We start from the raw sequence: 27,210 nt of genomic DNA on the forward strand, positions 1-27,210 counted from the left end.
TAACATCCATGCTAATCCTCCTCTTTTTGCTGAGGAAGACCGGCTCTGAGCTAACATCTATTGCCAATCCTCCTCCTTTTTTTTTCCCCCCAAAGCCCCAGTAAATAGTTGTATGTCATAGTTGCACATCCTTCTAGTTGCTGTATGTGGGACGCGGCCTCAGCATGGCCGACAAGCGGTGCGTCAGTGCGCGCCCGGGATGCGAACCCCAGGCCGCCAGTAGCGGAGCGCGTGCACTTAACCTCTAAGCCACGGGGCCGGCCCGCTCATTTCTTTTTAGCAACGAATAATATTCCATTATCTGGAGGTATCACAGTTTATTTATCCATTCACCTACTGAAGGATATCTTAGTTGCCTCTAAGTTTAGGCATTATGAACAAAGCTGCTATAGACATCTGTGTGCAGGTTTTTGTGTGGACATGTTTTCAACTCTTTTGGGTAAATACCAAGGAGTGTGATTGCTGGATCATACGGTGAGATTATGATTAGTTTTGTAAGAAACCACCAAATTGTCTTCCAAAGTGGCTGGACCACTTCGCATTCTCATCAGCAATGAATGAGAGTTCCTGTTGCTCTACAACCCCATTCCCTTTGCAACAAATATTTACTGGGCACTTAACAATGTTCCAAGCATTTCTACTAGGATAAAGAAGTAAACAAGAGAGATACAGTTCCTGTCCTCAGAACTTAAAGCAAGCCATTAAAAATATGAAAGGAGCTGCTTCAGAGCTATGGGAGTCTATGCCTCGTCTAGGGAGTCAGAAGAGGGCTACCGGAGAAGTAACACTTAAGCTAAGACTTGAAGAATAAATTGAAGTTAACTAGGTGAGAGGGTTTTTTAAAAAATTAGATTATTCTATATAGAAGGATCATCCAGAGTAAAGGCAAGGTAGTGTATTCAAAGAACAGAAAGAGCTTGGCTTAGACCATGAACCAATGTTTGGGTAGGGGTCCAGTGAGAAGATTGGCATGATTTGTAGGTGGCAAATTGAGAAGAGCTTTTAAAGTCAGGTTAAAATCTGATTCAGATTTGGATTTTATCCTAAAGACAAAGTTGCATATGTATATGTAGTATGTTGAAAAATGACAAACACATACACAAATACACATACACACACAATACACACATACACATACATATATGGATTAACATGATTGGTTTTGCATTTTAAAAAATATCACTCTGGTTACAAGGCAGGAAAATATCTAAAGGAGTAGTCTCCCAACTTTGATAGCAAAATTTTTTTAGCAATCCCATACATGTATATTTATTTATAAGTTGTATACATACTGCTGTAGTAAGATACTACATATATTTTAAAACACATAAAATAGAAATTTAGAAAAATGAAGTAAAGAAGTAACATATATACAAACAGAAGTTACAAAGTTTTGTTTTTGCACTCCAACAGATCGTTTGTCTCACCAGCTGGGTGTGAGCATCCTACTCGGTGACTGCTAGTTTAAATGATAAAGACTAAACTCCTTGCAAGGCGTACACGGAGCTTCATAACCTGGCTCCACTCATCTCTTACTGCAACTTGCAGTTCAGTCACACTGGCTGCTTACCTGACTGGTCTGTTTTCTCACCATCAACCTCTAGTCTGCTCTGCCTTTGCTCATCCTCTGCTGACCCTGTCCTTTCAGCTTGGAATACCTATCCCCTCCACCGTCCAATCCTACCTGCCCCTAATCTATGTCTCTGCTTACTGAAATCTTACGCAACTTCTAGATCCAATTTTCTTGTTCTTTATTCCTTTCAGCTTTTTTCTTTTGAAAAAATTTCAAACTTCAGAAATGTTGAAAGAATAGTATCGTGAACTCCTATATATGTTCTACTCAGATTTACCAATTTTAACAATTTGCTATATATATATATAATTACTATTTCTCTAAACCATTTATGAGTACATTGGAACATCATGTCCCTTCACCCCTTAATACTCCAGTATGTATCCCAGATCCATTTTAAATGTCACCTCCTAAATCAAATCTTCCTCTGCTTCCTCCCCAATAAGTCAACCATACAAGGCAGCTAAGAAGTAGTATTTGGCAAGGCCAGTAGTTATCAGCTTTTGGAGAACACTATTTTCCCTAGAGAGCTTTATAAATGCTAGGCCCTTGGTCGAGAAAGTCCTGATTCAGTGGGTGCCCTGGTACCTGTATTTTAAAGGCCTGCCAATGATTTTGTTGAACATCAAAAGCCGAAGATCACTGTTAAATTCTAAGATTCATAAATGCATGGTCCAGGTCTCTACAGTTCACTAAAGAATCTCCAGAACCGAGCACAGTGCCAGGCATATAGAGAACACTTATTAAGTATTTGCTGATTGGCTGATTTTTTTCCTTCTCCCTTGATGATCCAGCATTTCACATTACAGTAAGAGTATGTGTATACGTAGTAGAAGGTGGTGAAGAATGTCCCTGAATTGAGAAAATATAATAGGGGAAATGAGTTCTGAAGAGGAAAAAATGTTATTTGGGTGGAATGTGGACAATAAGAACAGAAAAGTTTACTTGACAAGGTAACATCTGAGGTGGAACTTAGAGAGATTCACAGGCAGAGACAGTGAAGGAGAACGTACAAATGGAGAACATACATACAGTTTGAGTAAAAGTATAGAGATGTGGAAAATTTTTAGGGATAAGCACTTCATTCAGTAGGACTGGAGTGAGTGTAAGAGAGGAATAGAAAATAAGGCAGAGAAGTGAGGTGGGAGCACATACAGTGCTTTTTAAAGTTTGCATCTACGATACTAGCACCAGATGTGGTACGTTATATACTCTATCTCCTAATCTTTCAAAAGACCTACAAGGTATTCCTACATTATTATTATTCCTACTTTATTATTCCTATTTTGTATAGGAAGAAAGTGGTGTTCAGAAAGGTTATGAAATTGGCCAAGGTCAAATAGCTAGTTAAGTGGCAGAGCTGAGTTTTCTGTCTGGCCCTAAAGCCTCTCCTTGTGTCACACCTACTTTTGGAGGCAATGAAGAGAAATTTCAGAATTTTGATAAGGTTGTAAGCACGTGTCCAAAAGAACAGAACTTTTACTTAGGAAAAGAGTACATGGTGTCCCATGCCACGTGTGAGGTTACTAAGGAGGAGTCCAGGTGAGGAAAAAACAGATTCTCAATTAGAATGATGACACTAAAAACGGAAAGAAAGAGGCCAAATCTAGAAATCACAAAGGTAGAACCTGAAGATATGGCAAATGAAGGGACATGGGAGTCCAGAGAAGAGTAGAAAGAGAACTAGTCAAGGATGAAACTGTGGTTTTGTGCCCAGGCCCTAGGAAACCTGGGGCACAGGAAACAAGGGCAAGAGGTGGTTTAATGTGAGCCAGATGGGGGAGACTCAGCCACATCTCCACATTTCACAAGTAATCAAAGGAGAGTTCAGGAATTATTTTGATTACTTCCTTTCTAATTAACTCAAGTGTTCTCCAGACATATTAAAATATTGGAAAGAAAACAAGACCAAGAGGATAAACACTGATATTCTGGGTCTCTTAAAATGGTTTATCATGCTGACTATACCCAGATCCAAGGGAAAACTATGATGCGCTTGTATGTTTTAATGGGGGAGAGGGGAGTAAAAACCCTTCTAGCTGTAAAAATCAACAAGTCACAAAAGCAAAAGAACAATTTTTTAAAACCCCACCAAAGTTAGTAATATCTGCATGATTTAATTCAGTAAAGACTTTTATTTATGAATCTTGTAATGAAAAATAAATTACAACTTAAGGGTGCACATGTAATTGTTTTGACAAGGTACAGGTATTTAGAAAGTATTCTCCAGAAACTACTCCTTCAGTGTATAACTTGAACAAGTCAAGTCTGACCCAAAACTTAGGAAATGGTCATTTTGTGGTAAGAATATGAATCAAGACAAAATTAGAGGCACCAAATAAAATCATTTCAAAAGCCAGATGTGGAAATATAAGGCACATATTTAAGAATCAAACATATTTTCATTAGATAAGAAGAAATGAGGGCAAGGTATGATTTTAGGTTTTGTTATTAAATTTTGGAAAAGATAGGAAAAAATATTCTGTAGATATTCAGTATTATCTTTTCTCAACAGAACATATTTTCTGAGGTTATAACAAGGCTATCAAAAGAAAAATCTCCAAACCAGCTTTGGAACCTGTTTTTTCCCTTTTTAAATTTGAATCACAAAGGTGATAAAACAAATTTAGTTTAAGCATATTCTCTCAACCACAATGCTCTCCAAAACCTGACCAGAAAAATCAACTGATGTTCCCTTAAGATTAAAGTACCTGATTAGTTCATTTAGACTTTAGATAAGAGAGTTAGCGATACTGGTACGTCAGGAAGAGTATAAGATGGAATAGGGGGTCAAGTCCCAGTTCTACTCAATGGGCAATGCTAAATCCACTTCACATGTCTGAGCCTCAGTTTCTCACCTGTAAAATGTAAAATAACATTTTTGATCTCTTTCAATACTATGAGACTATATTTATGACTATTATGTGCTCTTTATGAAACCTGCTATCAGATTTTTACAGATTAAATTCCAAAGTCCATGTTAGGCTAAATAAATTTATATTTAGTCGAAATAAATGTATATTTAGTCTAAATATTTAGCCTAAAATAACTCTGTGGTTCTGTGTGAACACTGCTACTCTCATTTTTATCCGTTAGTATTCTGCATTGCCACCACCTCAGGATCAATGCTCTCCCTCCCTCCTTCCCTGAAGCAACATGCCTCCTCCGAGCAAAGGACAATCTGGCTCTCGTGCTCTAGGATGTCATCCGTTCTCCAAGATCTTCACTTTATCACCTTTCTCTCCTGTATCATCAATCTCTACCTCTCTAATGGATTGTTCACCTATTCTCTAGTATCTCCAAAACCCACTCTCCTGCCCCATTTACCTGTGCCTCTTCACTTTCCTAAGTTGCCAAAAGAACTGCCTCCACTTCCTCATCTCTCTTCCCCATCCATTCCTCAAATCTCTTCACACCACTGAAACAGCCCTTTTCAGTCGTCATCTTACTCAATCTCCTAGTAGCATTTAATAATTGAAACACTCTCCTCTCCAGTTTTCTATAACCCTATTCTCCTGGTTTTCCTATCTCGTTGTCGCCTCTTCATAGGTTCCTTTGTTGGCTCCTTCTATCCCTAACATCTAAATCAGGGGCTGTAAATTCAAATGCCCAGACAGGCATCTGAGTAAAGCAGGCTAAGTGAAAGAACAATAAGCAGCAGTGTAGAGATTGTGGTCAACTGGACAGATCACACTAAAGAGAATAGCTTGGGCTCATTGTTACTGCACAGAAATACAAGCCCAGTGATGCTGCATCTTCTAATTATCAAGAGAAGGCAAAGATATGGATTTTTATGGGAAGTCGCTCAAGTTTCAAATGTGGGCAACTAACCTAAAACATGGTTAAATTTTAAATATGGGCCAAGTAAAACATGTCTGCATGCCAGATTCTGCCTTTGGGTGACGAACTTGTGATATTTATGTTCATCTTTGGGCCCTCTCCTCTTTCTACATTCTTTCCCTTGGTGATCTCATCAGTTCCCATGGCCTTAAATACCAGCTTTATGACAATGATGCCTTAACCTCACCTCTGAACTCCAATCTCACTTTTTAAACACCTACTTGACTTATCACTTAATGTCTCACGGGCATTTCAAACTCAACATAATCAAAACAGAAGGCCAGACCTTCTCTCTACAAAGTTGCTCAAACTAGAAACCTGAAAGTCAACTTTGAAAATCCTCCCATTCCCTCAACCCCCAAATTTAAGGCATTAATGAGTCCTACAGGCACTACCTCCAAAACGTATCCTGAGTCATCCACTTCTCTCCAGTCTCCACTGCTGCTATCCTTGTCTAAGCCACTATCATCTCGCACTGGGAACACTGCAACAGCCTCTTTAACTGGCTTCCTGGCTTGCACTCTTAGGGTCCAAAAATCCGTTCTCCACAGAGCCACCAGGGTGATCTTTTAAAAACACAAATAGGATCATGTCACTCGCCTGCTAAAACCCTCTATTGGCTTTTAGAATAAAATTCAGACTTTTTACTCTGGTCTACAGTAAGGCCTTGCATGATCTGGCCCCCGTCCAAATCTCTCCAACCTCATATTCTGCCACTTTCCCATTCTGTATTCCTATACAGAATATAAGAGAAAAGTCAGAAAGTAAACAGATAATTACAATATGGTGTATTAAGTGCTGTGAGAAAGACATACATTGTATTCAGTGGGAGCACAGAATAGAGTCATCTAATTCTATGAGGGGGCTGAGGAAGGTTTAAAGGAAGGCTTTCTAGAAGAAATGACACTTAAACTGAATCCTGAGCAACGGACATGCTGAGTTTACCAGACAAAAGAGGTTAAAGGCAGAGATGTAAAAACATATATGGTACTAAAAAGAGCAAATAGTTTGATACAGCTGAAGTGTAAGGTCCATGTGGAAGAGTTGTGGAAGATGAGGCTAGTAAGGCAGAGAGCCCAGATTAGGACCAACCTGCCAAGGAATACAGATTTTCAAATAGGTTTACTCATTTAAAGAGAAAATGGTTGGGCCGGCCGTGGCTTAGCGGTTAAGTGTGCGCACTCCACTGCTGGCGGCCCGGGTTCGGATCCCAGGTGCGCACTGATGCACCGCTTCTCCGGCCTCGGCCGCGTCCCACATACAGCAATTAGAAGGATGTGCAGCTATGACATACAACTATCTACTGGGGCTTTAGGGGGAAAAAATAAATAAATAAAACTCTTTAAAAGAGAAAATGGTTGAATTGAAAGAGGCATGCCTGGCTGGAGAACATTGGTGAAATTTAGCATAGTAAACCAGTTTTCACCATTGACATGTTACAATTTATCAACAGGTGTATATTTTCTGAAATATTATCCAAATTGTCACAAACAAGACATCCAAGAATGGGGAAGTTGAGTTATTTAAGCCAAAGGAACAAACGTGAAATGTGTGAAGGCAAAACAACATTCATTGATCCTTAAATTATACAAATTAGAAATTCTAGAGATACTTAAAAAAAAAAGCAATCTAAGCATTTTCCTTTTCTTCCTCTTGCATGCAAATTGACTGATTCAGTCACACAGAAAATAAAACATTTAATTAATATAAGGGTGGCTCTTAGCTAACATTTCATCACGATGTTCCCCTTAAAAAGTCTGAGGCATCAAAGTTAAAATAAAATTCACATTTGTAGGAATTATCCAGTGCATTCCAAAAAACAAATAACAGGGACAAGTTTCCCTACATGGCCATGGCTGAGGTGAAAATAGGCAGTTGAAATAGTAATGCAACTGGAATAAAGAGGTCAATGTACCATCTGCATCTTCTAATTAGATGTTCATCTTCATAGTACTTTACTACAGTTTTAACAGTCTCTCAAGCATATAATAGAATTTCACGGAGATGGAACATCTTGATTCAAATATTTTGGCATGCTACCAGTCAAAGTTTTTCAAGGTTACAATGGAATACATATATGCCCTGATACACATTTATTTTGATCCATTTGACGGACCACACTGTGGAAAGAATGTACAAGGGTTCTGAAATCGGATCTAAATTAGAATCCCAGGTCTATCACTTATTAGTTATCAACTTTGGCAAGTTGCTTAAATCTCTTTGAGACTCAACTGCCTCAGCTGTAAAATAAGGATACCAATGTTTATCATGAAAGGTTGCTGTGAGGATTACCTAGCATGTACCTGGCATACAACAGGTGTCAACAAATTTTATTTTCTAGTCCCTAACTCAATCCATGAAAAAACTCATGTACATAGAAAATAGAGCCATTAGATTTGGGAAGTAGGTTAGCTTATTTGCCATGACAGAAAATTAAAGGCCCAGGTGATAATATGAGTTCCTTTTAAATTACATCATGATTTACCACAATGCCTAAGAAGGGACTTAGAATAAAGGAAAAAGGAGAAGGGCATATTACTATAAAGTATCAAAGGCATTAATGGTGTAATGTGTGATTATTTTAAAATCTATGAACTCAGGTAGGGTTTTTAGTGTTATTGGTGGTGTCAAAACAATGCCAGCTACAATTATATGGCATGCATGCTAGTACTTTCCAGATGAAGTTAGCACTCATGTTAGAAACAAAATGCACTATCATACTGGAGAGGCAGTAGAGTGCAGTGATTAAAAGCATGAACTTTGGAGAGTTGTCCTAAGAAGTTCAGACTTTATCCCTAAGCTGATGAGAAGCCATTTAGGGTATTTAAAAAGAGCTTTTCTAACTTTTCCCTACCCTAACAATTCCCTAAAGGGAATTGATCACTCACTCCCTTTTTTAATCTACCACGTATGTAGTATACAACCTTACCATAGTAACACACACACACAGAGGCCAGAATATCCTATTTAACCTTATCAACGTATTTTGGATTACCTTCTCACTTCCCAATGCCAATAAGGATGTTGCAACAGTAGTAGCAGACGGGCTACTACATTAGTTTAGCAACTCATGGGCTACAGTAGTAACTACATTAGTGTGGTAGGAAGAATAATGGCTCCCAAAGATGTCTATGTCCTAACTCCAGAACCTGTGACTATGTTACCTTAAAGGGCAAAAATGACTTTGCAACTGTGATTAAATTAAGGACTCTGAGACAAGGAGATTATTGTGGATTATTATAGTGTACCCAACCTAATCACCTGAGTCCTCAAAAGCTGGAACTTTTGGGAGATGTGACTACGAGAGAATAGTCAGAGAGATGTAAAGTTGCTAACTTTGAAGATGGAAGAAAGGGGCCATGAGTCAAGGAATGTGGGCAGGCATATAAACTGGAAAAGACAAGGAAATTGACTTTTAAGCCTCCAGAAAGGAACAGAGACCTGCCGACGCCTTTATTTTAGCCCAGTGAGACTTGTGTCAGAATTATAATCTACATATCTGTAAGACAATAAATTTACGTTAATTATTATTTTAAGTCACTTAATTTGTAGTACTGTATTACAGCAGCAATAGAAAACCAATACAATTACAACAGACGGCTAGCATATTAGTTACTAAACTGGTATGTTAAGTGCCTTTTAAAATTCTTGCCTAAGAACTTAGGCTCATCTGAAGACTCTATTAGAAAAGTAAAAAGGCAACCTACACAGTGGGAGAAAACATTCACAATACATATAATATTTGACAAAAGGCTCATATCTGGAAAATGTGCTATAAAAATCAGTAAGAAAAAGACAGACAACCCAATCTAAAAATGGGAAAAGATTTGTAGAGGCACATCACAAAAGATTATATTCAAAGAGCGAATAAACTTTCAACAAGTGCTCAACATCATTACTCATCGGAGAAACACAAATTAAAACCTCAGCGAGGCACCACTACACACTAAAGCAGAATGACTAAAATTGAAACGACTGACAAGTGTGGGCAACAATGTGGAATAACTGGAACTCTCAGATGTTGCTGATGGGAGTGTAAAATGGCCCAACCATTTTAGAAAATTGTTTGGCAGTTTCTAATAAATTTAAATGCAAACTACTATGACCTAGCAATTCTACTCCTAGACATACACCCAAAAGAAATGAGTGCATATGTTCATCAAGAGACATATGTAAGAATATCCATAGAGTCTTCATTCATAAAAGTCCCAAACTGAAAACAATTAATGCCCAATTAACAGGAAATGCGCAAATGCCCATTAACAGGAAAATGGGCAAATGAATTGTATTATATTCACAAAATGGAATATTACATATCAATAAAAAAGAATGAACTGATATAAACAACATAGATGAATTTCAAAAACATTACATCAAGTGAAAGAAGCCAGATGCCAGAGTACATACTATATGATTCCATTTACATAAAGTTCAAGAACATGCAAATTAATATATGGGAATAGAAGTCAGAATAGTGGTTATCTTTTTGGGGGTGTGTTGACTGGGAACTTTCGCAGGTGACTGAAATTTTCTGTATCTTGATCTGGGTGGTAGTTACGTCAGTAAAATTTCATTGAGCTGTATGTATACTTAAAATTGGTACATTTTACTGTATATGAAATATACCTCAATTTAAAAAAACAAAAAATTGGGAGGGGGGAACCCCTTGCCTGCTGTGCTCCAAATATACTTTGCTCAACAAAATACTGCCACCTAAGTGACTTACTTTGCTTTAGTACTTATTCATACTTTTTCCGGAACACCTATTCATGCCTTCAGGCAGGTTAAGTTAGTAACAGACAAATGTTCCACAGGTAGAGGAAAAGTAAGAATACAAGATAAAAATGATAATAGTGGTTGACAGATAATATGGCAATTGAAGGGAGAACCAAGATAATTCTGTTTAAGGATATCTATAGCCAATTGAGGGTAAACAGACTGGAGCTAGAGAAATAACGATAAACGTGTTAATAACAGAAATGAGACTAGCTGTTACGATTTTTAATATTTATTTTCCTATAAAATAATTGTCAATCAATTATTGTCTTATTCTGGCTCCAGCCTAAAACACTGAAACATAATCCACACTGAGGCTATAAACCACACTGAAACATAAACCACAACTGAGGCCACAGGAACCAGACTGAAGAGCCATTACAGCTGCCTGCTTTCTGCCTCAGGCTATTTCCTACCAGGCTTCCTACCTTGCTACTTTTACTTTCTACCAAGCTACTTTCCTGGCCATCTCCCTTCCTCACTTCCTGACCATTGACTACATAGGCTCCTTAGTTATCTGTGGTTCCTGCTTCTCTGGGTGAGCCTATCCCTGGGTTTTGGCTACTAGGTTGGACATGTTTATTCAAAGTACAGTCATATGAAAACCACAATTGCATGTGCACAAAGATTAGGAACTATTACTCAAATAAGGAAAATACTGTTTTTGTTGGGTGATGAGATTACGGGTATATTGCACTGTTTTCCAAATTTGTCTTCAATGTAACTATCACATTACTTTTTCAACTAACTAGAAAAAAAATCATTGATGTTTCTGGCAATGACTGGAAAACTGGGACTATAAATAAACTGGAATAAGTAAGTTAGTAGGCAAGTTATAAAATGATTTCCAAAGGTCCTTTCCACAGTACATTGATTTTATGTTTCATTACTAAATGTAATTGCTATAATCTAAAAGGTTATTAGTCTAGTATGCAGTCCACTTACTTTCCCCTTAACAAGAGGCATAATGTTCTTAAGATCATTTCAGATGACTGTGATTTAGTCTAGCAGTGACAGACTATAGGTATGATGACACTAAACTTAAGGCTGCTCCATGCAAAGAATTTCCAATGGTCCTTTTCATGGGGAAATGACTTTGTGTCTCGGTGACATTTCTACTTCAGTAAATTTCTATTTCAGTATTGGACTTAAAGATAATAAAAATCTTTAATAGACTTTTTCCTGCTCTACTTTATTTATGATTTGACTATTTTATAACTCATTTTATTTTTCTTGTTGCCAATTACCTACTCATTTAGATAACTGCACAACAAATATATCCATACAACTACAAATAGCTTTTGTTGTTTATTTATCTGCAGGTCATCTCCCCTCAATATAACATAAGCTCTCTGGGGACAAGGATTTTGTCTTTTTTGCTGGCATGTAATATGGACTCAAAAAATATTTATTAAGGAATGAATAAGTGAACACATTTCTATTTTAAAAGAATAAGATAAACCACAACGTGTGATTTTGAAAGTAAAGAGAAAAATTAAATCTCATGAAAAAAAATTAAATCTCATGGAAAATATTTATTTTGGCTTGCTTCTATTTCAGGTAATACACAGTTTTAAATTACTAGTTTATGGCATAAAGATTAAAAGCATATAGATCTGGGTTCAAGGCACGGCTCTACCACTTACTAGTTGTGTGATCTTGGTCAAGTTGCTTCTGTTCTCAAACACCATGTTTATAAAACAAAGTTAGAGTTCCTCATAGGTTGTGGAGAGTTTTAAATGACATAATATAAATTAACGTACTTTCCCCAGAGCCTGGTACATAATAAATGCTCTATGAATGATAATTACTGTTATCTCTTCAAACTCCAACAATGTTAACAGCAAACTTCATGGCCTCATAAAAATTAATGACTAAGCCAATATCACACGAAGCCTGGAAATTCTAGGAATCCTAATGTCAAACACTAAGAATTCTAACGTCAAAGGCAGGCAGAATTTAGCTTCAAATAACTTGCCTTTACTTTTCAATTTATCCTCCTATTTTTATTATGAGACAAGGAGTATTATCTGAATTCTTTATCATCTTTCTCTCTATATAAGCAGAAATAATTTTGCTGGTTTTAAAAATGTTTACCTAAAACAAATATTAGGTTCTTATTCCACTTTCAATTTAATAGCAAGTTTTACTAAGAGATCTATTAGAAAAATAATCAGAGAGATATCTTGATTCTTCTATTGATCTATTATGAGCATCTCTTCCTTTCATAAAATGTGCATATTTGGGATATAATACAGTAGAAAAATAAACTAAGAGGAAGAGAAAGATATAAGACAAGGACCTGGGTGGTTCCAAAGCAGCTATAACTGGGATAGTGAATTAAACAGAAATCAGAGTACTGGAAGAATGGGCAATTGCTCAGGGACACAGGATGGGAAAAAATATGAAAAAGTAATGTTTTTAACTCTTAACTTCCTTAATTCTTCCTCACTGTACTTGGTACCTTTTCTTCATAACACCACAACTGTTAGTACATTCTCAATTATAAAATTACTTGATTAATGTCTATCTCCTAAACTATAAGCTCCAATGAACAATGGTTTGAGAACTATACCTAGCACATAGATTCTCAGTAAATATCTGTTGAATTAATTAAAAAGTGACTAAATTCTTAGTGGATCTAGTCTCCAAGCCAGAACACAATGCCCTCATATACTACTAACAGTCTGTTCCCACTCTTTCTGCAAAATCTCCCTCAACTCAAAAAATTAAGCTAAGTGCATATCAATTAAGTAATTATTATGGATTTTTGGTCACAAAATTAAAATACTGTAAATCTTGTTATGGTATTCAGTAGATGTCCCTGATTTGTTAACCACATATCTGTTTCTAGATAAAGTTTGTTCTGTCTGTGTATGTGTCTCTCTCTCTTATACACACACATACAAACATACACACACACATTTTTTGGTGGGGAGACTTATCTCAATGAAAAATTCACACAAGTATATGAAAAAGAAATCTTAGCAAAACATGCCTGTTGTTAGAGGCATTGAAAATAAAGTATTCATTCATTCATCAAACATTCTCATGTGTTTAGTTTGCACCAGGTATTGCTGGATGCCAGAAATCCAGAAGAATAAGACTCAGCCCCACTTTCAGAAAGGTTAGTCCTGTGGAAGGGACAGACACTTAAAAACAGATTGTGACAGTTAACACGTACAGTGATATAAGTGCAATCACAAAACCAAGCATAAGGTCTAGAAATAACACAGAGAAGGAGAGAGAGATTGTTAAATCAGCAAAAATATTCCTCCTGTAATCACTAGCCATCTCTGTTCGTATATTTACTTACTCCAAATCTCTTATTTATTGTTAGATTGCTTGGTATCCTAGCATGCAGACAATAAGTGCTCAACAAAGCACTTATTGACTTTTTTAACAAGTCAATCTTTTATTTTGAAAATATTTTAAGATACTGCAGAATTTACAAAAATATTACAGTGAACTCCTATATACCCTTAACCTAGATTTACTATTAACATTTTGCCATATCTTACCTCTCTACATATATTTAAACAGTACATAAAATAAAGTAATAAACACATTATTGTTATTTTGCTGAACCATTTGAGAGTAAGTTTCAGAGACTGACTTTTTACTCCTAAATACTTTAGCATGTATCTCCTAAGCAGGGACATTCTCCTAGATAATCACAGTGCAATGATCATATTCAGGAAATTTATCATTAATGCAATATTATTGTCTAATATACAGTTCTTATTCATATTTTGCTGATTTGCTCAGTATTCCCCTTTAGATCTTCTTCTCTTCATGCCCCAGTTCAGGATCCAATCTAGGATCACATATTGCATTTAGTTGTCATGTCTTTTTTCATCCGGAACAGTTCCTCAGCCTTTCTTTGTCTTTCATGAGTTTAACATTTTTTGAAGCAAACAGGTCAGTTGTTTCATAGAACGCCCTTCAATTTGGATTTTTCTGATTGTTTTCTCATCATTTGATTCAGATTATACACTTTTGGCAGTAATACCATATAAGCGATGTTGTTTCCTTTTCAGTGCATCACACCAGGAAGAACCAGCTGTTAGTTTGTACCATTACTAATGATGTTAACTTTGATGACTTGAATAAGGTGGTATCTGCCAGATTTCTGCATTGTTACCATTTTTCAATTTGTAATTACCAAGTAATCTGTCGAGAGATACTTTCAGGCTGTGTAATTATGTTCCCCAAACACTTTCACCCAATATTTTTAGCATTCACTGATGACTCTTGTCTGAATCAATTATTACTATGATGGTTGCAAATTGGTGAAATTATTCTGTTTACATTTACTAGTTGGCAATTCTACTCTTAAAAAAAAAAAGCTTTCCCTTCTCACACCATTTGTTTATTTGTTAGTATCAGTATGAACTTGTGGATCCTTTTTCTATACCATGTGTTATAACCCAATACTGTTATTTTCATTCGGAAGCTAAAATTGTTCCAGTTTGGCTAAACTGTCTTGTGTGTCATTTTGAGACGATTTCCTCATTTTTTGAGCACTTTCTTACTTTGTGGCATGACAAGATGTTCCAGACTCATCTTGTACTTCCCCTGCCTCAGCCCAGAAATCAGCCATATCTCCAAGAAGCCTTAATTCCTTTATTTATTTATTTCCCCCAAAGCCCCAGTAGATAGTTGTATGTCGTAGTTGCACAGCCTTCTAGTTGCTGTATGTGGGACGCGGCCTCAGCATGGCCAGAGAAGCGGTGCGTCGGTGCGCGCCCGGGATCCAAACCCGGGCCGCCAGCAGCAGAGCCTGCGTGCACTTAACCGCACGGGGCCGGCCCAAAGCCTTAATTCCTTTTAGTGAGGAAAGATTTTTAGAAACCAAGGCCTGGGCACTAGGTATGTTCATTGCTACTTGAGGCTTACTGCTTCCAGGACCTTTCAGAGGTCACAGTATGTGAAATCTTTTTTTTGTTTTTTTTTTAATCATGTTGATACCTCTAATTCCAATCCAAAACCACATAGTTCTTCCTTGCCTTCTCCCATCCAATTTGTACCTCCTTTCTTCCACGTGAAAACCTTAGCCCCCAACAATATCAATACATTTCCTCATTTGCTTAATCCTAAAATGCACACAAAAATAACTTGAGAATTGCTATACTCATACCACTAGCAACAATAAACAGTAAATAAATAAATATACAATTAATAAATTAGTAAAATAAGGTTCAAGATTTCATTGAATTTCCTTTTGTTTTCAAATTGGGGATGTGTCATGAGAATACCACTCCAAAGTTAATTGGATTAATACTTTCACTTTCCTCCTGTGCCATTGTGTTCTCCATTTGATAAACAGTACAGTACATTTTTTTAACTTAAGACAATTTTTAAAGCAGTTTTAGGTTCACAGCAAAACTAAGAAGAAGATATAGATACTTCCCATATAATCCCTGCCCCCTGACATGCACAGCCTCCCTCATTATCAACATCCCCAACCACAGTGGTACATCTGTTATAATGATGACTCTACACTGACACATCACTAGCACCCAAAGTCCATAGTTTACATTACAGTTCACTCTTGGTGTTGTACCTTCTGTGAGTTTGGACAAATTAATGACATGTAGCCACCATCATAGTATCATACAGAACAGTTTCACTGTCCTAAGAATCCTCTGTGCTCTGCCAATTCATCTTTCCGTCCCCCCAACTCCTAGCAACCACTGATCTTTTTACTGTCTCCATAGTTTTGCCTTTTCCAGTATGTCATATAGTTGGAATCATACAGTAGGTAGCCTTTTCAGACTGGCTTCTTTCACTTAGTAATATGAATTTAACATTCCTCCTTGTCTTTTCATGGTTTGATAGCTCACTTCGTTTGGGCACTGAATAATATTCCATTGTTACCTGGTACCACAGGTTATCCATTCACTTACTGAAGGACATCTTGGTTGCTAGCAAGTTTTGGCATTATGAATAAAGCTGCAATAAATATCTGTGTGCAGGTTTTTGTGTGGACATAAGTGTTCAGCTCTTTTGGGTAAATACGAAGGAGCATGATTGCTGGATCGTATGGTGAGAGTATGTTTAGTTTTTTAAGAAACCACCAAACTGTCTTCCAAAGTGGCTGTGCCATTCTGCATTCCCACCAGCAATGAATGAGAGTTCCTGTTGTTCCACATCCTCGTCAGCATTTGGTGTTGTCAATGTTGTAGATTTTGGCCATTCTAATAGATGTATAGTGGGATGGCACTGTTATTTTAATTTGCATTTCCCTGATGACATATGACATGAAGCATCTTTTCATATTATTTGCCATCTGTATATCTTCTTTGGTGAGGTGTCTGTTAAGGTCTTTGGCCCATTTTTTATTCAGGTTACTTGTTTCCTTATTGTTGAGTCTTAAATTTATAACAGTCCTTTATCAGATGTGTCTCTTTTGCAATTTGTTCTTTGTATTCAATGTTAGGGTCCCTCCCCCTAATATCCCCTACTCCTGTTTTGGTGATCGAATTATATTTTTTGAATACGTGAAATCGTAACATGATTCCAAAAATAAAAATGATATGAAAAGGTATACTCAGAGAATTGTCATTCCTTCCTCTAGCCTTCCACCAACCCCCTGTAGTAACCAATTTTATTATTTTCTGATTCATCCTGTCTCTTTTTGAAAAACTAAGCAGATGTATGCATATTTTCTTATTTCCCTTCTTTCTGCAACAAAAAAGTTACATACTACACATACACACACACACACATATACACACTTTTACATTCTGCATCTTTTACTTGACAATAAATCCTAGAAATCACTCCGTATCAACCAGAAATGTTCCTCATTCTTTCTACATCTGCACAGTACTCACTGTGTAGATATACCAGTTTAGTTGACCAATTTCCTACATATGAGTTTTTACGCTGTTTACATTATTTTGTAATTAGAAATAATTTGGCAATAAGTAATCTTGTGCACATTTAATTTTGAGTTATTGGGATATATGGTCACATAAAATTCTTAGTTTTGTTAGATATTGCCAAATTCACCCACAAAAATTTTGCATTCTCACCAGCAACGTGTGAAGAGTGCCTATTTCTCCCACAACCTTGCCAAGAATGTGTTGTTGAGTGTTTCACTTTTTGCCAATCTGATAAATGAGAATAATATATCAGTGTAGTTTTCATTTGCATTTCTTTTATTATGAGTGAACTGAATATTTTTTCTTATATATGTTGGCTATTTTTTAATATCTTTTTTGGAGAATTTTCTGTCTGTCTTTGACCATTTATTTCTATCGATTTTTGGTTCCTTTTATTCTCATATTTAAAAGTCATTTTTGTATTAGGGATATTAAACCTCTACCCATAGTGTATGTCACAAATATTTTCACCATTTGGTCTTTTGCTTTGGATTTTGCTTAGAGTTTTTTTTTGCCATGCCAAAGTTTTTATTTACTTGGCCAACTTTTTCTTTTATTACATCTGGATTTTGACTCATAGTTACAAAGACTTTCCCCACACACCGGATATAGAAGAATTCACACGTTTTCTTCTAGTACTTACAAGACTTTAGTTTTTACATTTAGGTCTCTGATCAATTTAGAACTTATTCTTATGTATGATGTAAGGAATACATCTATTCTATCTTTTTCCAAACACCATTTATTAAAATGTTCATTTTTGTCCCAGTGATTAGAGACACCATCTTTATCATATACTCAACTCTAAGATAGACTTGGGTCTATTCATGCTACTTTTTTTCATACCACTGAACTGTCTACCGGAATACCCGTACTATTTCACCTATGCAGGTTTTGCAGTGTGTTTTAATATATAGGAGGACTTGTACATCCTTATAGCTCTTCTTTTTAAAAGATCTCTTAGATATCTTTGCATGTTTATATTTTTATATGAACTTGAGCATCAACTTGTCTTAATAAAAAAATCTTATTAGTATTTTTATTAGTATTATTTATTTTAATAAATTAACTTAGACATAACTGACATCTTTAAGTTGTCTATCCAAAAACAACTTTTCGTTTGTTCAGGTTTACTTTCATGTCTTTCAGAGGCGTTTTAAAGTTTTCTTTATATAGATTTTACCCATTTCTTATTAAATTTATTCCTAGATATTTTATTTTTTTTGGATGCTATTTTACATGGGGTTTTCTTTTCTATTATATCTAATGAGATACTGTTTGTATATATGAAGGCTATTGTTTTTTATGATAACTTAAAACCTGAAACCTAACTAAATAGTTTTATTGCTTGAATTAGCTTGATAATTCTCTAAGCTGGTTTTCAAAAATACTACGATATCTGTAAAGAGAGAGTTTGCCTTCTTTTCCAATTCTTAGGCCCTTAATCATTTTCTCTGGTATAAAAGCACTAACATTTCCAGTACTATGTTAAATAGTAGCAGAGATAGACATACTTGCCTTGTTCTTGACCTTCATAGAAATGCTTCTAGTGCTTCCACACTGAGTCAAATGCTGGCTTTAGGACTGAGGTATGCATATTATCATGTTAAGACAGAATCCATCAACTCCTATTTTCTTGAGTTTTTTTTTTTTAAATCAGAAATGGGTGTTGAGTTTTGAAAGGCTTTTTCAGCATCTATGGAGACAATCATATGATTTTTCTTCTTAACTCTATTAATATAGTAAATTATATTAATGGAGCTCCTAAATTTGAATGGTCTTGCACTCTGGGAACAAACTCTGGTTGTCGTGGGGTATTATTTTCCTAATATAGGGCTAGATCCTGTTTACTACTACTTTTTAAAATAAAACAACACAACTTCAAATAATTTTAAATCTCTTGTTTAATAATATAATTCCAAAAAAAGCTTTTAAAACCGAAAGGTATTTTGTTCTTTAAGTTTGGCACAAATGCATTTGACAACAAAAACTGACCTGACCGGACATGAGGCTACTTACAGTAATTATTTGGCCCAGTGAGTGTGAATATTCATATGTTAAGCAGCAATATGAATATGTTCACCTACAGAGTGCTGCCCCACGTCTTGGTGGGCTTAGTAGGTATACTGTAGTATACACCACCTACTAATTTTCTAACATCCAAAAACAATCTGAATTCAGAAATACTTCTGGTCCCAAGGATTTGGATAAGGAGTGGTTAACCTATATTTGTGATGTAATGGGAAGAAATTAAAAGACAAAAATTGATATACTCTGGTTTCTCTTCAGATCGTATAAATCTTTCGCCTTTTAAAAGAAAAAAATTGAGCCCAAGGGCTTTCTCTGAGCTTCAGAGATTGAATTTTATAAGGATGCCTTTCCACAAAGAGATACTGATACAAAAAGAGGCCTGTCTCCTGTTAAGAATTGGATCATGATGCCTCTATTCCGCTATATTTTCGTCTCCCTTAATTACCCCCAAACCTACTTCAGTTGGAAGGTTACAGGAAAAAATAATTTAGAAAATATGTTCCTCCATAAATTCATAGGAATATTAGAAGAGGGCAGATTACCATAATACGTGGAACAGTTACTCAAATCATCATATCTGTATAAACATCAAAAAATGACTTTTGGTCATTAATATGCAAAGGAAATCACTTAAGACATTCATCCTTGTTAAGAGAGAAGAGAAAATCCTCAAACTCAGGGTGACAAATAGGATTCGTCTAATCTTGAACAATTAGGAGTGGCTGCCTGGATTCTAATTAGGAGTGGCTGCCTGGATTCTAATTATCAGGTACAATGGGAAAAGTATAGTCATGTGCCACATAACATTTTAGTCAACAAGGGACCACATATATGACAGTGGTCCCATAAGATTAGTACCATAGAGCCTAGGTGTGTAGCAGGCTATACCATCTAGGTTTGTGTAAGTACACTCTATGGTGTTCGCACAATGACAGAATCATCTAACAACGCATTTCTCAGAACATATACCTGTCGTTAAGGGACGCATGACTGTAGCTGTATTCCACCAGAGAAGAATCACAGCACCTATACGTGCAATCACTGACTTAAAATTTTCTATATCTATATTCTTCTGACTATTTTCTTTCTTCTTTTGACCCCACCCCTGAGATGTAAGGACTGAATACCCCTCCTTCTCTCACAGAATATCCACATTCCTCCATTTCCTGTGTCCATTGGTTTTTATTTTTTAAACAAGTATTGAGATATACCATTAAATTCACTCATTGTAAGTGTACAGTTTTATCAGTTTTAGTAAATTTAAAGAGTTCTGCAATAATCAGCACAATCCAGTTTTGTGATAATTCCACCACCCTAAACATTTCCCTTATGCCCGTTTGCAGTCAACATCTACTCCCACCCTAAACCCCAGGTAACTTATGATTTTTGCCTTTTCTAGATATGATTTCTATATTTTTGCCTTTTCTAGAAATTTCATATAAATAGGATCATATAACCTGTGGTCTTTTGTGTCTTTTAGTTTTTTCACTTGGCAAAATGTTTTTGAGGTTTCCATGTTGTTACATGTAGAGCAGTTCATTTCTTTTTATTTGCTAATTATTTATGATATCTGCATTGATATTCATTAATGATATTTGTCCTTAATTTTCTTTTTTATGGCATTTTTATCAGGTTTACATAACAATGTTGTTTGCTTCATAAAAAGAATTTGAAAATTTTCCTTCACTATCTATGCTTTGGAAAAATTTATGTAGTATTGGGACTATCTGGTCTTGGAAGGTTTAGTAGAACTCTCGGTGAAACAATCTGGGCCTGGTGCTTTTTTGTGGAGGAGTTCCTTGATAGCTTATTCCATTTCTTACACAGACATTCATCTGTTCAAAGGTTTCTATCTTTTCCTGGGGTCAATTTTGGGAAATTGTATTTTCCTAGAAAATTATCCTATTCTAAATTTATGTATATAGAGGTTTTAAAATTTTTTTCCTTTATTTCAATGGACATTTCCCCTTTGTCATTTCTTCTTTTGTATGTTTATGCTTGCTTCCTTTTTCTTAAGTTAGCTAGTTATCTATTTTTTCTTAAAAAAATGAATTTTGATTCATTAATTAGAACTATGTTTTTCTGTTCTCTATCTTGTTAATTTCTGCTTTTATCTTTATAATTTTCTCCCTTGAACTTTCATCTGGCTTACTTTGTGGTCTTTTTTCTTACCTTCTGAGTTGAGATTTTAATTTTTCACTTTTCATTATTATCTTTTATTATTATGTAAGTGTTTAAGCCTATGGATTATCCTCTTTTGACTACTTTAAATAAATCCTCATCGATTCAGGTATGCAGAGTTTTGTTGCCATTGTATTTTGGGAATTCTATAATTTCAGTTTACCTTTTCCCTTTCAACCAAGAGTTAATCGAAGATTTTAAAATTTCAGAAAGGAAGAGCCTTTTTAGGTTTGAATTTGTTGTTAATTCCTAGCATGGATGCACTGTGATCAGAGGATGTTGTTTTAATATTTCTACTTCGTGGAACTTACTGTTTTGTTTTTATGACTGTTCTATATGCACTTGAGAAGAGGGTATGTTCTCTATCATCAGGGTGTAAAGTTCAGCATAAATCCATAAGATCTCCTTTATTGATTATGTTGTTTATATCTTCTAGATATTGTTGATTTTTTTTGTTCACTTTACCTGTCTTATCCTAAGTGTGGCATATAATCTTCTATTATTCTTATGTTTCTATCTAGTTCTCTTTGTATCTCTTGTAGTTTCTGCCACATAAAAGTGACAGCTGTATTATTTAGTGCAGAGATATTCATAACTTATGTTTTCATTGTGAATCATAGCTTTTAGCATTATAAAGTCCTTCTTTGTCACATTTAACGCCTTTTGAAGGGAATTCTACTTTATATGATACCAGAATCACTATCCTTGCTTTCTTATTATTTCTAACTTTTCTGAATCACTTTGTTTTAGGTGTGTCTTTTGTATATAGCATAAAGTTTAATCTTGTTTAGTGGGAAAATTCGAAAATCTTTTTCTTTTGATACATGTTAAGCCGATTCATATTGATTGATACAACTGATATGTTTAATCTCAACTCTGTCATATTGCTTTACTATACTTGTCACATATATTATTTTATATTTAATGTGTATTTCTCTAAGTGATATGTCTTTTTTTCCCTTTAAAAAAATTCTTTCGGTATTTAGGAAAAGGTTTTTTTGTTCTGGGGTTACTTTTGTATTTATGCCTTTAGTACCCTGAGTCCCCCCCCTTTTTTCTTACTTAACTTTTTACTATCTGCTCTGTTACTTTTATGTCATATTCTTTAACACTCAACTTATTACCAAGGCAGCAGTCAACAAACTTATTCTACTTTGCCCTTTCTTCTCCCATTTAAAGAACTGCATTCTTTCTACTTTATCAGACCATATGATGTCCATATACTATTCTTCAATCTTTACCCCACCTCTGCTTTAGTCTTAGATCAATAGTTAAATATATTAAATGCTCATCATCAGACATTTTGCCAAAGTTTTCCCAGTCTTCTCTTAGTTGGATGAACATCACTCTCTAATACAAGGCAGTCAGTAGAACTTTCCATGATGAAGGAGATGTTCTATATCTGCACTGCCCAATATGGTAGCCACAAGCCACATATGGGTATTGAAATGCGTTTCAACTGAATGCGTTCATTGAAATGAAATATAGCCGCACTTGAAATGCGGCTAGTGTGACAGAGGACCTGAATTATACATTTTACTTAATTTTAATTAATTTAAATTTAAATTACCACATGTGGCTAGCAGCTACTAAATTAGACAGTGCAGTGCTCGTGGATTCATCAGGAAGGAGTCATGTGTACAATATTCAATGAGTACGTGCATGTTTAAAACTGTTTTCTATAACCTGGATACCTAAAAAACAACTTGGTTGGAATACACAGTCCTTGGCTTGCACTAAAATGCTGCTCCACTGGTGCCTTTCTTTGTATGTTGCTGATGAGGTCTAATGCCAGCCTAATTTTCTTGCCCTTGTAAGTAATCTGCTCTTTTTCCCTAGAGCTTTGAGGATTTTTTTCATTTTTAAAATCCAGTAGTTTTACCAGGCTGTTTCAGAGCTGACCATTCCAAGTCAGTTTTATGAGGCAAAAATGGACCTTTAATTTATAATATACAGATTCAGGTCTTCTTTATTTCCAAAAAGTCTTCTTCAATTACAGTTTTAAATATAAGTTCTGTTTCATTGTTGTTTTTCTTCTTCAGGGTCTCCCATTATATGTATATTGGATCTTCTTTGCCTGTCTTCCCATTTCTTTAACTCTTTTTATTTCTTTATCTCATTTTTATTTTCTTGCTTGTTTCTCTGTCTTTCTTAGATAGTCCTTATTAAACATTCAACACGTGGTAATTCAGCCTTAATTTCTTTCCTAAGTTTAATCAATTCTAATTTTATTTCTTTTAGGGGGGAAGGGGCTATTTTTGTTATTAGTTTTTAAATTTTTGATTCATTTTTTTGTTTGAGACTATTTAATTCAGTTAGAAGTGTTGTAACCAAAGGAAAACCATATGAACCAAAAGAAAACCATCTGTAACCAAATGAAACCAAAATTGCCAATCAACAAGTTATTTTTCTTTTATGGCAAAATTGCCTTACAACCAATTAGTTGTGTAGTGAAGATGTTTGTAGCAAAACTGCTTGCGGCAAAGATGTTTATGGCAAAAATACTGGACAGAGTCTAAAACATCAAAGATAGGTCTATTGAAATTTGGTGTTTATTTCTTATTTAAAATTAATATGAAGTTCATAGTATTCTTTTTCTCCTAGTAAGGCCAAAAGTATGAGTTAAGTGTGGCTTTATTTACTTTCCTTCTTAATCTATATGGTTTTCTGGGAGGATGAGTGGACAAATTCTAACTTAGGAGGCCACCATTTTCCTAGGGCAACCTGGAAGTCCCTCAAATATTTTTTATTCTTATTGTTATTACTGATTGTGATTTGGGGGTATTTTATAAACATTCTTAAAACAATCCAGGAAATATGGCAAAAGACTAAGTTGGTGAACAAGTCTTCCTTTTGAAGATAAATCAAGTAACTTTCTTAAAACACCACGCATATGAGAAACAGATTCAGAAATTCAAGTCTCTCATATCCAATAATGAATCTAATTATGATTGAATTGTGTGATTGAATTGAGTAATATGAATGATACTATAGCTTACAGTTTTGTGGTAATTAAAAGTCCCTTCTGCCCATGCATAAATAGTATCGACCTTGAGCTAAAACAGAAGAAATTGTGTTTAGTTGAGAAAGTTATATAAAAGAAACAAACTAGAATCCAGTTTCTTTGCTATTTTTGTCTTTATAATGATAATGCAAGAACGTGACAGAGTGATTTTCCCATCTTAGGCTCTGGTAAAGTTCATTCATCCATCCATCCAACATTTATTGAGGACCACTAAATTGCCAGACAAGAGGGATACAAAGATAACGAAGACACAGTTCCCGCCTCACAGACAAGTAGAGGAAACTGACTAAGTTGCAAAAGGTTAGATACAGTATGGTATCCTTTACCAAAAATTTAAAAATATGCGAACCACACTATATACACTTTAAAGGATACATGTATATGTAGTATAAACACAAAAATATGTGAGAAAATGATAATCAAATTCAGTATGGAATTTAACTCTGGGAGGGTGAGCTGGGAGGATGAAGGAAATAAAATCAGGCAGGCATACAAAGGGAGTTTCAATTTTACCTATACTAGATTATTTCTTTAAAAAAGAAAAAGATCTGAAACAAATATTGCAAAGTGTTAAGATCTGACAATGCTGAGTGGTAAGATACATGGGTATATTGGTTATGTTATGTTTATTCTTTTCTGTCATCTTAAAATATTTTGTGATTTTTTAAAAAATTTTATTTAAAATGCAGCTCAATATACTGGCATGATTTGTGGGATTTTAATTCAGAAGTTTCAGAATATATTTAAGTTGTGTAATAAACAATACAAAATTGAGAACCAATTTTAGGAATAAATAAGAAACATAGCCCATCTGAATACTGTATATCATTTTTTAGATGAAGTGTTATACATACCTGTGAGTGCTAAATAAGCAGCAATGTACCGCTTTTCCAGGCCATCTCTAACACTCTGAATTGCACCAAAAATTGGAGGTATAATCATAATCAGGTTACTCACTGTATTCCCTGTAGGACAGAAACACAAAAAGATAATTAGATTAATCAATACCACTTTAAATAAAGATACATGCACTTGGCCCTTAACAAAAACTAAACAGGTGACTTCTCAGAAAGATGGCAGAAAGATATTTACAAGGTGCTAAAGCAAAATAATTCTCTACTCAACAAAAATTTCTTACAAGAATCCAAGTAAAATAAAGATACCCTGAGACGAATGAAACTGAGAATTTTCAACCAGAACATCCACTAAAGAAAATTCTAAGTTCTGAAGGTAAAAAGAAAAAGTATCTCAGAAAGAACTCAAAGATACAGCAAAAAAAATGAGTTAAAGAAGGCACCCTACACCAATACTACTGAAAGGGTGGTCCATGGATACAGTACGACAAGATAAGACATGGAATTGAGTTAATTTTGTCTGTTGAATAAAATAGCAAAAAACTCAGGGCATTGCATTTTGCATGTCTTTTTAAAATTTCATTTTCGTGGTCATGTTTTTAGTTTCCAGTTCCTATGTTTCCAGTATAACACAAAAGGTTAATGGATCTTAATCTGGTTTTTGTTGCTATCTTTACAAAAACAAAGCTCAAACATGAATAGCAAAGAAACGATAAAAACCCCAATAGAAGAAATAAGAAGTAAAATGGGAAAAGAAATGGCTAAACTATTTTATAAACTGATTCTAAGTAGAATAAAGTGACATAATACATTCAAAATTCCAAATGAAGTATTTTCAACATAGGAGCTGATGTCAAGATAAATATCAATTAACAGACATATAAAGAACAATCTACCATATAACAACAGCATATACATTCTTCTCAAGAGAACATGGAACATTTTCCAGGATAGAACATACGTTTTTTGTTGTTGTTAGTGCTGTTGAGTTGATTTCAACTCCTAGGGACCCCATGTATAGCAGAGAACACTGCCCCATCTTTTTGTGCCATCCTCTCACCTTCTGGTGCTATATCAGACAATGCTCCACTGGTATTCATAGGGTTTTCACGACCAATTTTTTCAGAAGTGCCCAGGTCCTAGTATGTCTAGTCTAGAAGCTCCACTGAAACCTGTCCACCATGGGTGACCCTGCTGGTATTTGAAATACCAGTGGCATAGCTTTCAGCATCATAGCAACATGCAGCAGACACAGATGGGTAGCGTGGTTCCCTGATCAGGAAATGAAGGCTGTGGCAGTGAAAGCACCAAATCTTCACCACTAGACCACCAGGGCTGGCTACTAGATCATATTTTAGCTATAAATTAAGTCTCAATAGATGTAAAAAGATAAATATCATACAAAGTATCTCCTCCAACCACATAAGAATGAAGTTAGAAATAAATAACAGACGGAAAACTGGAAAATTCACAAATTGGTGGAAACTAACAACATATTCTTAAACAACCAATGGATCAAAGAAGAAATCACAAGGGAAATTAGAAAATACTTAGAGATAAATTGAAATGAATATATGACATACCAAAATTCATGAGACATAGCAAAAGCAGTGTTAAGGGGGAAATTTATAGCTATAAATGCTTACATTAAAAAAACAACATCTTCAAGCTAAAATGAAAGGATGCTAATTAGTAACATGAAAATATACAATACACTAGTAAAAGTAAGTATATAGTCAAATTCAGAATACTCTAGTAATGTAATATGATGGTGTATTAATCCTTTAACTCTAGTATACAGGTGAAAGGTCAAAAGTACTAAAAATAACTATAGCTACAATAATTTGTTAATGAATACACAATAAAAAACTAGTAAATTGTGATACCAAAAACCTAAAAGGGAGAAGTAAAAGGGTAGAGTTTTAGTATGTGAAGTTACACTGTTATCAGCATAAAAGTGATTGCTATATCTATAAGCTGTTTTATGTAAGCCTCATGGTAACCACAAAGTAAAAACCTACAGTAGACACACAAAAGATA

The 27,210-nt window shown here is 35.1% G+C and overlaps 1 protein-coding gene across 3 annotated transcripts in view; it reads right to left on the bottom strand.

Annotated features, from left to right (window-relative positions):
• Nucleotides 1-27,210, bottom strand: part of ACER3 (alkaline ceramidase 3) — a 159,862-nt gene that overhangs the window by 80,910 nt on the left and 51,742 nt on the right. For 2 of the 3 annotated variants that reach the window (XM_058545555.1, XM_058545554.1), the window contains exon 2: nucleotides 25,171-25,281. In XM_058545555.1, coding sequence (XP_058401538.1) covers nucleotides 25,171-25,281 — 111 coding nt within the window. Of the gene's footprint in view, nucleotides 1-25,170; nucleotides 25,282-27,210 lie in introns of those variants that run through there. The other variant, XM_058545556.1, reaches the window with a different exon arrangement.

Source organism: Diceros bicornis, chromosome 7 (genome assembly GCF_020826845.1).
Source record: "Diceros bicornis minor isolate mBicDic1 chromosome 7, mDicBic1.mat.cur, whole genome shotgun sequence".
Lineage (NCBI taxonomy): Eukaryota > Metazoa > Chordata > Mammalia > Perissodactyla > Rhinocerotidae > Diceros > Diceros bicornis.